Raw genomic sequence first — 13,526 nt, 5'->3', positions numbered from 1 at the left:
CTCTCTCTCTCTCTCTCTCTCTCTCTCTCTCTCTCTCTCTCTCTATCTCTCTCACCTGCCCCCCTCGTATATCCATTAGTTGATGCGACGCCCGGCCGCCCTCGCATTACCGTAATGAAAAGAGCGATGAGTACGTCGCGACGCAGGCTGCCACGTCGAAATGCGATTAATTTGATTAAGATCGCGGCATCTCTCGATGACCCCGTGAATTAATAAGTGGCTGTGTAACTGTGTACAGCAATGAGTGTAGCGGCGCATCCCCGTAATTCGCTCGAGTACGACCCTCACGGCGCCGGACGCGATAAAGCGCGAAAATTTGCGAAACTCGCGCCATCCCGCAGCGAATGGCAGTTCTCTCGACCGCTCGGCTCTAATTGTCGGTTCGGAAACAATCGTTGGGATGCGACGACGATCTCGGCGTCGACTCCTGGCGAGAACGGTGTTACGTCAGAGAGCCGGTGGGATCTAATTTGCAGCGTAGTAAACGCACCACCGACTAATCCGCGGATGTGTGTACGCGGAATCCATCTAATATTTACAGCGCCATTCTCGCGGTTTCTCTCGTGACGATTGTTTCAAGCCAAGGTAAACTCCGCAATTGAGGCTCCTTACTCCCACGGTGTACACAGACGCGCTGCTCAAATGAGAATTACATATGCCAAATTCGCAGTTAAAATAACACTCACGACGGCTAATTCGAATTTCCGCTATCTCCCATCCACTCCACGTTTTCCTTTTGTAAGAAGGTGCGTGTCTGAGAAAGCGTATGCATGTTCTACTTGCACTCGGTTCGCGCTACTTTGCGAGCACCGACGACGAAGGCGAATCGCGTGGACGACGGAATAGAGAAATTTATCCGACGAGTGACTACGCCTGCCAATTTGATTGCGGTCGGCGTATCGAGGAGAACGTAACAAACGGCCCATCGCTTTTTCATTCGGACTTTCAATTCGACGTTGTGAATTGTGGCTCGTGATCCGGCGATTTTATCTGGCTCACCGGTGCGCCGACGAGCGATCCTTTAGCAGCTGACTTTCGCGTCGACCCGCACTTTTCATGAACGGTCGAAGATTAATATTTGCTACGTCTTCCCGATCAAATATTTACTCCGTAACACAAGTCAGACCCTGCTAAGTCATATAACGCAGCGTAGCAATCATTTATTAATAAGTAGACTCGATAATAACATCCTATACAAACCAGACAACTGACAAAGATCAAACAATTATATACAGAACCACAGAGCAAATTTCTGGTCAGGTTGGTGTTCGAACGACTTGTTTGAGTTCTACAACGAAAGATTTTGCATTCAAACTTCTACTTCTATTTTGTTACGTTATTTAATATCTAGCCGAATTTGCTATTTATATCAAGACGGATCAAAGAGAATATTTATACTCGAATCGACCCGCAGTAAAGCAGGAAACACCCGTTATAAATGATCGGTGACTCGGTCGCTATTTGTTTTGCGCTGACGCGGAGTTAATTACACAGCACTGCCGAAGTTCGTATTTGAGATGCTTGATTATATTTCACGAAGCCGCGTTCAGTTGCATTTTCATGCGATCGTAGCGAATTTATCTCGCGATACCGCTGGAGCTGGAACTCGGTAACGAGTTTAATCGTTCCTATAGAAACCTTGTGTTCAGTCGTTATCGCGTCGCGAGTAAATGTGATAATCGAGAAAAATGTCGTATTCCGAATCGAACGTGCCTCAGATGCTTTTTACGTGCACGCACTCGTTCCTCGATCCCCGGCCGTCGACGGAGCCTCGTGCGCAATTAAAGGCTAATACGTTCAGGACGATTACTCGGCCGGCGGAATGTCGGCGGAGCGCGCTCGTAAATATGAAAATCACCCCGAGTCCCTCTTAGTTTGTATATTTTTTGCTCAGCCGGATTCGTGCTCGGGCGATCTCGCATTTTCGCGTAAGCAGACCGTAGAGCGACCCATGGTTGTGGTAGTGTTGGTATATCGGGCGCTGCAATCTAAAAATCGACGTGGTCCGCACACATGAAAGCACGGCCGCGCTTTGGCCAGCCACACGCGAGCTCGAGCCGCACGCGTGAATATCGCTTACGTGGACCGACCGAGCGAGCGAGCGAGCGAGCGAGCGAGCGCGGGACTTCTTCCTATCGTCGCCCTTATCGTGATGTTTAACGAGCACGGGTCACGTTGTATATCCAGGGTGTACGCTTTTTTTATACGACCGTGCCGCAGTGGTAACTTAACCCCGATGCGGGACCGGGAGATAAGTGATAAAGGTGAGCGAACGAGCCGGCGGGAAGAAATAATTATCCATTATACCACGCAGCGTAAAGCAGTGGCTCTCTTTCTCGCGCACTTTCTACCTTTGACGCGTTTCTTTGACAATTCTCGACGATTTCGTGACGTTTCGTAATAACTCATAAACTAATTTCATAGAAACTAAACCATGTGACAGGCTCATACCTAAGCAGAAAAAAGATAAGGCTTATAAGAACCAAAAAATGTTTGTGCGGATAATTTTTAGATAATAGAAGGGGAGGAAAATGATGTTTGACAGTGTCAACACACGCGCGGAATACTTATGTATAATATGCGTGATACAACATTCTTCTACGTCAAATCTACCCTACCCTGTATCCTCACATTAATCCTTTAATTAGTATACCCTTTTATTAGTAAAAGCTTTTATTAGTAAAAGCTTTTATTAGTAAAAGCTTTTATTAGTAAAAGCTTTGTTTAAAATATTAAATTAGTAAAAGCTTTGTTTAAAATATTAAATTTTAAAATATTAAATTTCTCTATTTTTACTTATTTAAACTCTTTATATTTATTTAAACTTTATATTTTTTAACTTAGCAAATACAAATAAACAAGAAAAGACCTAGATATGCTTATTAAAGAAAAACCGCTCTAGGTAGAATCGCGCAGTCATTAATATTTGCCTTTACAGACTTTCTTTGAGCCAGTTTTGCAATTTTTGAACTAAAACTTTCATATATATCAAAGGATAGATTTGTAAAAAATATGATATCTCCACCATTTCATTATAATGGCCTTCCGGATTGTAAAGATTAATTATCCCCAACTACCCCTACTTTCCAATCATTCAGTTATGCATTTTCTGATATATTTGTAAAGTTATGAAAAATCATTTGGGATGAATTATATGATAAAAATAATGAAAAAATAATCTGACTAGAATTCGCTTTGACGTTGTAACAAAGGGATGATTGCACTTTCTGCGATCCAATCTGTTTCACTTCCCCTCCTCCGTACCGAGAGAGAATTCGACATCGCTTTTAATCGTGGATTTATCTTTGGCCCGAGAGGAACAATTGCACCCTCCTCGGAAGCGGGACAGTCTCCGCTTTCGAATACAACTTGTTTCGCGTCGCTACGACTTTTCCAAGCCGAGATATCGACGAGTGGCGAATTTCAAAGGGGGTCTGAGGCCCGCCACTCGTTCCCGCCGACAAAGCCGCCACTGCGCGCCCTTTGAAAACTTCACACGCCTGTATCTCGGCAAAAATCGACATATGAACGTGAAACAAACGCCGTTCTTTTCGGCGGCTCGCGCATCACGCGCTCGCACTGCGTCGCGCGCGGCTGCTCTTGTTATGACACGCGTTCATGTGTGCAATCGCAACACGTGGTATATGCGGTATATTGTTGCACGAGGATATCAGAATGCATTGCGAGAACGAGACAGTTAATATCGAATGCGTTGGTTACGTAACGTGCAAAATTGTGCGTATAAAGAGTGCGGCCAAGGTTAGTCCCATTTTGTGGCGTTTGAAATCTTCAATTATCTTTTGTTAAAATTGTAGCTATTCGTGGAATTAAAGATATATAATTATCAAAGTGATGTGCGAATCTCATCATTTGGGAGAAAATAGAGTCTAAAAAGCTACGTATTTTCTCGAATTTTACAGGTGGAAAATTTAATTTTGACAGGTGGAATGTTACACCGCGAGATTTGGTGATTATATTAGGAATAGTTTTTGAATAACTGAACTATAAATTCATCGTGTTTTTTTTTTTAATTCCTCATAGCGAACAAAATAAATATTCATCCTTTTCGAAAAGCTAACTAGAAATACCGCAATCAGGGAGGTTCAATTTTATACGTCAAATACGTATTTTCAACCAGATTTTATTGGAATATATCTTTCAGTTGGCAAAATTTGAAGTACCATTAACGTTCGACGTATTTTCGGGATGTATTTCGATAGTTTTGAGTGATTCCACATCGGAAATAGCGAAACTAAAATATAACGGGTGCAACACCGAGCTGCAAGCTCGTATTGCAGTCTCATTCAACGAATCTTTCGCGTGCAATGTTAATTTTCCCCGGGCTCCGCTCGATAACCATAAGAAGCAAGAGTCAACGGCTTACCTGTAGATCGGTGTGATATCACTCTTGTACCAAACGACCAAGATAGCGGAGTCGTTATGCTGCGGCGGACGAATGTCGCACGGCAACTCGGCCGATCCATCGAGGACTGCTCTCGTGGGCAACGGCGGTCCTGTAACACGAGATACTGATCGAATATTTGCCACCTGCACCTTCCGTCATACGGACGGAAAAGTTTCGCTACATTGTGTAACAGTTATAGCGTCGCTCTTACCGATATCGCTCTTGCGAATTTGCACACAGAAAAAGATTATTCCACTGTTAAGAGAAGCGATCGCTCACAGTTTACTCTTTCCTTTTAAATAATAATTATCTTCAATAAAGAATATATTTTCTCCTGATAATAATCTGAAAATATGTCTCATAAATTTGAGAAAAGCTCATTATCATGTACTTAAAAGAAGAATTTTTTCAACTTATGAAAATATTCTGGAACTTTATCGAAGAAAAGGAGCACTATGTAGTAAACAAACTGAATTTAACGTATATATTATCTTATATAAAATTTACTGATAATATGGAAATTAAAAATAAGATATTAAAAAATTAGAAAATAAAAAATCATTGGAAAAGTAGAACACTTGACAAATTAGTCACTATTAACCGCGAGAGTCACGAGGAGAAGGGATCTGTTTCACGTTTTCCAATAATGATGATAATTCGCTAGCGATTCGGCCGTTCACGCGAGTTTAGACAGGAAAGAAGATTAACTCTCCGTCGTCGTGCCGAAGATATGCGATCGATCGGAGAATAATTTTAACGTGGTGTGTGACGAGACTCGCGCGTTCAATAAGACCCGCGTTATTACCTGCGCCCTTATATATCGCATTACCAATAACTCCGAGCGGTTATTTCCAACGTAGGGAAATCCGTTTGACTTACAAATAACGGGATTGACTGACGCAGGTGCGACACGAAAGGTGATTGCGTTTCATAAAAAAGAGAGAGAGAGAGAGAGCCGCTGTGCTTTACCGAGAAACGTATACACGTACCGCGTATTACGGTTATTGCGCGTGTTTTTTATCTCTGCATCCGATAACTTCGATCATTTTCTCAAACGCACTTCGCCCCGCATATTACACCAGCCTGTCGCGCAAAGCGAAGACAGAGATCTCGCCCGGAAAAGTAACGCGGGAGGTAACTTCCAACACGCTGGAATTTTAATTAATTTTCGATCGTCGCGACTCGATGCGTTCACCGTTCCGATTGACTTTAATAAAAAGAGAAAAGAGAAGTGAATAAAAGGAAAGCAACGTCGGACGGTTTCACTTTTGCCAAAATATCACGGTAGATGTCGAGCAATAATATTCCAATATCCGTGCCGCGCGTGCGACGCGACGGACTCCCCGCGTAGTCAACGCTTCGTCCCTTGCTCGGAGACGTGGACGATTGGATATTTTTGAGGTGAAACGATAAGAGGAACAGAGAGGGCGAAAGGAGGAAGCGAGAGAGAAAGAGAGAAAGAGAGAGAGAGAGCACACGTTGGACGAAGACGTCGGCACGCGGAACGAGGGGTCGCGTCACAATTTCGCGCTCCAGAAAGCGACATTTCCAACGGACAGCTCACCCTCGACATCGCCGGCCTGTCCGTCCGTCGTCTGTCCGGGTATTGAAGGATTGGCGAGGAATATTTGCGGAGGAGAGGTGACTCCCCCGCGAGATAGCAAGCGAAAGCACTAGAGAAAGAGAGAGAGAGAGAGAGAGAGAGAGAGAGAGAGAGAGAGAGAGAGACGGACGCGACCGGGATGGTGGATGGACACAACGCGGCGCACCGGAAAGCGGAAACGGATGTATATACCGGCCGGCCGGTTGGCCGGCCGGCAGTCCGACCGTATTAAAACTGAGCGTCGCGAATAGAAGGATTTCCTTCCAGTCTGTCGAGCCCGTAGAGGAAGCGCGCCGCGACATCGTTCTCTCGTTTCTCCACGCGGATTTTTCCAAATTTTTCCTTCCTCTCCTCGGCTCGCTCGTCCGGGACCGGGACAAGCGGCGATTCGGACAAGTCGGGTGAGCATGTGTTCGACTGTAACCGATCAAACTTATTTCGCATTTCGGTGCGAAATAAAAAATGTCGGTATAAAATGAGGTCAAATGAAGCAGCAACGGTGGATCCAATCGGCTATTACTAATTCATCCTCTTTTTCTCTCTCTTCTTTCTTTCTTTTTCTCTCTCTCTCTCGCTCTCTCACTCGTGCTTTTCGTTTTTCGCGATTGCTCGCACGGGAGCTATCGATTTTGTAAAACAGACCGTCGGGTCCGGTCTCGCCGCGGGTGCCCGTCGGGACCGAGAATGTTTGTCGAGGGTAGTTGCGCGAACTTTGTGCGGCAAATTTTAGTAATGATACGTTTTAATCGGGAGTGTTTTGCGAAGAACGCGAGTCCGATTGTCCACGATTTTTCCTCCGATTGACCGCGAGTTCCGTTCTCTCTGCGTTTCTCGCGATTTTTCAAGGGTCATTTGAGTAACACGAGGGGTGACGCCCCTGCCGCCGTTTTCACTTTTGCAACAGCTAAAAAGGGGCGTACATAGGTGCGTGAAGGAGAAGGCACCGGATATTCTATTATCAAACTTAGCGAAACCTTTATGCCTGCACCTCGTCCAATTTCCGAGTCTCTGTCGCGAGAGCCATTTCTCTTCCTTACATTCTCGGCCTCATGAGCGATAGTTCACACGGCGCGCATATTAGGTCTCTCGTTCCAAGTTTTGAATTTTTAAGCAGAATTTTCACTCTGTGCCGCCGTCACGGCGGCGGAATATATTATGCAGTCCCTAATTTAGCGTTCTAGCCTCAGTCGCTCAGTCGCGCGTACGGCGGGACGAGTTTACGCGAAGGAACAAATGGAGCCGGTTTCACTGTTCTCGTTCGAGTATTTCTTTTTTTTTCGCCGCTTTCGCGTAGGACTCCTTGAAATTTCAACACTGCATTCGCAGCTAATACTCGAGACAATATTTTAATTCTACATTAAGTAATAAAACATCTCGAAACTTAATATATAAGGCATTGCCTTTTGATGCTTCAAATGGCTACTCTCCGCAATTTTGTTGAGAAAGTAGTGTGTATGTGTGTGTATAAGAAAATATTTTTGTTTGAAAATTATATCGTCTTTTATACGTCTTTTATACGTGAAAATTATACATCTGTTATATTTAATAATGATTGAATATCCAATTACCTCAGTAGTTAGCTGCATTTAACCTTCTGAATTTTTAATTTCAACAAACAATGGATTAATTATGATAGACTTATTCATATGCAAGTGGAATACCACGTTAAAGAAATTTCAACAAACTAACTCGTACACTTCACCGACTCTTCATCAATTTCATAAGCCCTAAATTTCGTGAATTTTCCGATTCTCGCCGAATTTTTGCTCACGACTGCATTCTTTCGTGACTTTCAAGTCCGAGATAGCGCACTCGGTGAAAGTACATCTGAAAAGTTGTCGTGTGGATTTTTGAAGCTCCGTATATCGACGAGCATCAACCCTTTTAACGTTCACACGCACGCACGCATAAATATTTGCGAGTATATAAGTTGCCCAATGTAGAAAACACATTGATCCTTCCGATTAAATTATTCGAATCCAAATTCTGATCTGTTGACCGATCTCTCGCGGGGTTGGTGACGAACGTCGCCAATATCCGCATTGTACAGCGAGAAACCCACTCTCGTCCCTTGCTCCTCCCTCTCTCTCTCTCTCTCTCTCTCTCTCTTAGGGTGATTAGACGAGAGTAATCCCGTTGCGTCGAGGTCAATGCATCCGGACAGAGACGTTAATTAAATTTGCAGACGACCGAAGTGGTACTCGGCGTTCGCGTGGAACGCGCTTCTTTTCCCGCGCATTATACATTTATAGCACTGGATACAGGATCCGTCTCGCGACCTTTACCACAAGCTCCTCCATTTTTCTCGCGCCCGTAGCTCATAGAGTTAACGTTAACGCTGTTATCCCCCTTCGTCTTCGCTTTCTTTACTTCTCCTCTTCGCCGGCAACACGAACGCTTTTACCTTAGCCTCTACGTGGCGGCTATCTACCTGCCGGGCTACCGTACTGTAGTACGGTACGTTACGTTACGTACGTAGGGATCTCGCGTGTGCGCCGGTATAAGCGTATAAAACAACGGTTTTCACGGCGTCCGCTAAATTTCCCCTGGGCTGCCTGCGGTGCATTATGAGTCCTGAAGGGTGGCAACAGAAGCGGATCGCTTCTGTCGCGTCGCAGCGTGCGCGCACCTTGTTCCCGCGGCTTCGCGTGATCTTCCCTCCTTCGCCAACCCTCGGCGACGGGGGTGTGCACGGGCTAACGACGCCGCAGCCACGAGAACGGGCTGAAAAGCATTTAGAAAAAAAGAGAGAAAAACGAGAGCTCCTGTGACGCGCATCCGTCGGCCGCATGTGTGACGTTCCCTTGGAAAAAGGGACAGCGAGATAGAGACATGATGAGAGAGAACGAGAGAGAGACGCGTGAACACAACGAGTCGGGGTGCAATCCTTTCCGCCGGTGAACGACGAATCCTCCGTGCGTGTCACGTTTCATTGAGGATTTTTTCCACCGTCACGCGCACGAGAACGTCGCCGTCGTGGTAGTGGCCGGGGCTACTACTTTGTGAGAGCCGTTGCGTCCCGTTATCGTGATGAAAATATCCCGGTAGTTACATACTCGTCGCCGTCCATCCGTTCCTCCCTCGTGAAGATCCCTCCGCTACATCGAAATTGTGGAAGCGAATATTTTAGTTCGTGTCGAATTTAACCGGTTCTCTCATCTCTATTTCTCTTCTCTCGTGTAATCAGTTCTCGCGAGCAGTTTTATCGAAGTGCTATCGAAACATCTCGCTTCTCATGGGCGCGAATCGATGCCGGGATCGGGCCTTTTTACCTCGATGAAAAACAGAATTTTCGTATTACATGTATACGTAGTGCCGGGCACGTCGGAGTGAATTTCCGCCTCCGCGGGAAAGAATAACACTGCGTACGTGATACCACCCGCCTCGCGCTAGAGATAGCCTTTTCCTTTTTCATCCTCCCGGGGATCCAATTTCGGAAATTTAATACAGCCTGCGCGCGCGTAAAAGAGAGAGAAAGAGAGAGAAAGAGTGGTAACGCGTGTAACTCGCGTGAATTTAGAAAATCGCAATCCCCAACGATTAATCTTCGAAAGTCGAGCCAGTCGTCGTCTAATGCGAACGGCGCAAGAGCACGTAGACACTGACAATCCGGTCTGTATAACAAAAGTGCAAATAAAAGGCTCGAATAGAAAAATTTCCACGAAATGCTCGCGCAAACCGCCACATTTCAGGCGTGAATGTACCCGCTGAAAATTCAAAGTACAGAGTGCGCCTTTGGGAATTTAATTCGGCAAACGTGATACACGGAGAATGATATTTCGCGTTTTCAACCCCCGTGCGCGCGCGTGTTGCGGAACGCGTTTTCGCGAAATATCAGGCGATCACGCGCGTGTATCGCGTGATGGATCGAATTAGAGACATTTCGGCGCGTTATCGTCGCGATGGCGATTCCTCCGCGCGCGTCCGTGCGATACGGGCGGCTGTGCTTCGCCAGCACGGATATTTACCGTGTAACGTGCCCCACCGGGAGGAAAGTGATATCGTCGACGCAGCGGAAAAGCCACTCTTTATAAAACGTTGCTGAATCGACGCCGGCGGTTTCCATATACCTGGCCGGCGCCCCACGGGTTTACACAAGTTTCGTATGCTCCGCGGAAAGGAGTCTCTCTCTCTCTCTCTCTCTCTCTCTCTCTCTCTCTCTCTCTCTCTCTCTCTCTTGCTCGTTCGCCCTCTCACCCTCTCGGTAACAAGGAGAGGTTGTCAGCGAAAATCCAGACCTAGGACCGGCAAGATCGAGATATCGCGATCGACGGCAGTCTCGTTTGCGCGCGAAACAACTCGACCGTACATAAATCTCTGAATCGCGCTCCCACTTCCTCGTGTACAGCGTCAGTGTGGAACATTGTAACATCTTCAGAGCGTAACTCACGAGGGCCTGAATTTACACGGCACTTACAGCGAGCGACGTGTCAACAGCACAAATTGAGAGTCGTCTCTCTGTGTGAGAGTTAACGAACGATAGAGAAGAGTCTCTCTCTCTCTCTCGCGCGCGCGCGCGCGCGATAATCATTAGATAGTAGATAGAAAACGGTGCGCGAAGATATAAACTGCAAATGGAAAAAGGAAGGAAAGAGAGAGAGATTCCTCTTTTCCCATTTCCGATAGATTTTCTCCCCTTCGCAATTTTCAACGTCGTTTCGTGAGACGTTAAACCACGCTGGGCAATGGCGAATTTCGCGATCCTCGTGTTACATTGGCCAACAGGATACGCGCAAACGCCGATAAGGAATACGGGAATACAAAGATGACCGCGCGTTGCCGAAGGGTGAGAAAGAGAAGGAGGAAAGAGAGAGAGAGAAAGCCGCCGGAAATCAGTGTTACGGCTACCCTCGTCTGGTCAAGCCCTTTCCACGCGCGGAAATAACCTAAACGGGTATCCGGCTAAGCCGATAATCCGCGGGTCAGACAGTGTCGAGAAGCCGTACAACTTTGCCTAACCCCGTCCGTCCGTCCTTGCACCCCCGTGCTACCCACCAACGCTCGCCAGTTGGCTATCCATACTCCAGGTCGTCCACGGAAACCCGCGGTTAGCTGGCAGCTATCGTTTCTACGCTTTGGCCACCGTCGCCTAGCAGAAATCAATTTACCCTGGCGACTCTGCGGCTAGATCAGCTAAGGGAAGATCGCCGCGCGATGTAGGGAGGGTCGACGAGGGGATTAGCGGGAGTAAATGTGGCAAGACTCTTCGCTCCTGGCTCTTTAATAATCCGAGACATGTGGACGTGTCCGGTCAGACGTCGGTTTCGCCAATCACGTTTCTAACGGCTCTCCTTCTTTTTTGTTCATGAAATAACAATTTGCCCGAGCAAGACTAATCGCCGCGATTACCAACCCTCGTCCACTGTTATACGAAATCCGTCCTCGTCGTCGCGGAGAATCGGTCCCTTCCTCGGCCAGACCTCGCGCGCGGTTTACACGGATAGCTCCGGTCAAAAGGCTCGAATAATAAAATCTGAAACATCGATAGACCCCTGCGCCTTCACATACATGTGTGTGTGTGTGTGTGTGTGTGTGTACACGTAGCATACGCGTACACATTGATATGAGAGATATATGCTGCTTGGAGCGCGCAATATCGTCGAGTTTTAGGGTTTTCGCAGCTGTGGCGACGGCTGGCCCGCAAGGCGGTGCCACGATTTCCCCTGAAACTCTCGCCAATATCACCATAACCATAATTCCATGATTCCATTGGGAAGTTTTTTCCGTTCGTATCGTGTGGCTTGGCAGCCTCCGCGGCCCTATGTCCCTCGTTGTCATCCTTACTCCTCCCTGGAGGGACACGTGGAATCGAGCTTTTTGTAGGTCGGACAACGGTCCGTAATGCGGTGGCGCGCGGTTAACCGAAATCATTTCACGGCACATTATATCGCACATGGTCTCGCTTGTATTGCCGCCCCCGGATACCGTAATATCCCGTCGCAAAGAAGAAACGACACGCGATATCAACAACTGCGAGACAATCATGAGCCTTCTCCTCTACTGCAAACTCGTGAAAAAATCACACCTTGAAAATATATGTAATTGTTCACTTTTCACGAGTTGGCATTATAGGAAAAAAGCTATGATTGCTTCCAAGCAAAATTATTCAATTTTCATATTAGAGGAAAAAATTACATGATTGATAAGTAAGATTGATTTCACGTGAAAAAAATTCATAATTAATGCCTTGATAATAATTCATGAGAAAGTCGAGTCGACTTATCGATAATTGCGCGACAATCGGAAGCTTCAGCAGATCGGGATAAAGAATTCACGACGTCTTAGCCGTGGCAGAACGCGAAATTTCTTCGCCATCGGGGATCTCGTGCGCGAAATCATCTTACAATCGGAGAAGACGCGCGCGGCCAAGTTTCTAAGGTCACGTTTCCATCCGGTGAACTCTGCTCCAGCGGGTGAACACCGCGGTGTATCCGGCGCGTTGTGCTTTTTGCAATCTGATTTTCTCTCGCTCGATGCTCCACTTCAAAGTGTAACGTTTAGCCGCGCTCTTGATCGGAGCTCGGGCTACCGGGGCATCGCGCGGATCTGCCGAAGGAAAATGTGAGACTATAGAGGAAAAGAGGACAAAGGAAGGCATGCTGTGCAGCGGTCACGCGGTATCTCGCATGAATCGACGGTCGACCTCGTCGCGCACACCTGGTTTCGCGTCGAACCACACCTGGTCTCGCGCTCGCCCGGCGAGAAACGAACGACACGCGGCTCGGGTTCGAGAGGACGCGCATCCGCTAAATCCACCGCCACTCGGAAAAATATAAAGCGGCAAAGCCTCTTGTTTCGCGCCACAGCGTGTATACAGATAGATAGTACGGATAGATAGGCTGTACGCCGCATCAGAACATCAAGGTAGTTCAGTCGCTTGTAGGTCGCTTCTTCATTGATTCTTCAAATTCACATGGAGGAGTTGGCGAAAATTTACGATTTTCAGCATCAAAGGAATCACAATACGTCCGTACAAACGCTATATAAATCTCGAGGTTCTTTACTGGCGTACAAGTTCGACGAGATGTTCGCAGATCTAACGTGGAATTTAAATTTCGACTCGGAATATTTCGAACGCGCATACCATAGACGTAGTATACATGGACCTCGCATACGGCCAGAAAAGTGAACCCAACATATAGAAAGAGACCATAGACATAATATACATAGACTCCGCATACAGTCAGAAAAGAGAAGCCAATATGTACAGCTCTGTCTCTTTCTGCACAAAGTATACAATAAGATTTAAGTAAGACGTTTACTTGCCAGTCCAGTCGGGGTGCTGTTGCGCTCTATAATATTATGGAAACGAGAAATGGATGCACAAAAAAGTGACAAAGTAGGAAGAAAACTATATTCTCGCTCTCTTTCTAGGTGTTGGCTTCACTCTATCAGACGATAGAACATAGGACATTCGGAGTCCATGTATTATGACCTTAACTTAGTTTCCGCCCGCAAATGTTAGATGGCAATGCAAACAGTTCTAGTAGTCATTACTAACGAAACAGGTAGTTTGTG

At 46.5% G+C, this 13,526-nt stretch overlaps 1 protein-coding gene across 12 annotated transcripts in view; it reads right to left on the bottom strand.

Moving 5' to 3' along the window:
• The window catches only part of LOC116847936 (synaptogenesis protein syg-2-like), a 413,298-nt gene that overhangs the window by 82,524 nt on the left and 317,248 nt on the right, over window positions 1-13,526 (bottom strand). For all 12 annotated transcript variants that reach the window (XM_032823535.1, XM_032823542.1, XM_032823543.1 and 9 more), the window contains one exon: window positions 4,385-4,514. In XM_032823535.1, the coding sequence (XP_032679426.1) occupies window positions 4,385-4,514 (130 nt within the window). The remainder of the gene's footprint in view (window positions 1-4,384; window positions 4,515-13,526) is intronic.

This window comes from Odontomachus brunneus, unplaced genomic scaffold, assembly GCF_010583005.1.
Source record: "Odontomachus brunneus isolate Ranch 3 - 2012 unplaced genomic scaffold, Obru_v1 Obru_scaffold_085, whole genome shotgun sequence".
Taxonomy (NCBI): Eukaryota; Metazoa; Arthropoda; class Insecta; order Hymenoptera; family Formicidae; genus Odontomachus; species Odontomachus brunneus.
Note: the sequence above shows the minus strand (reverse complement) of the source record. Positions and strands in the feature narration are given on the sequence as shown.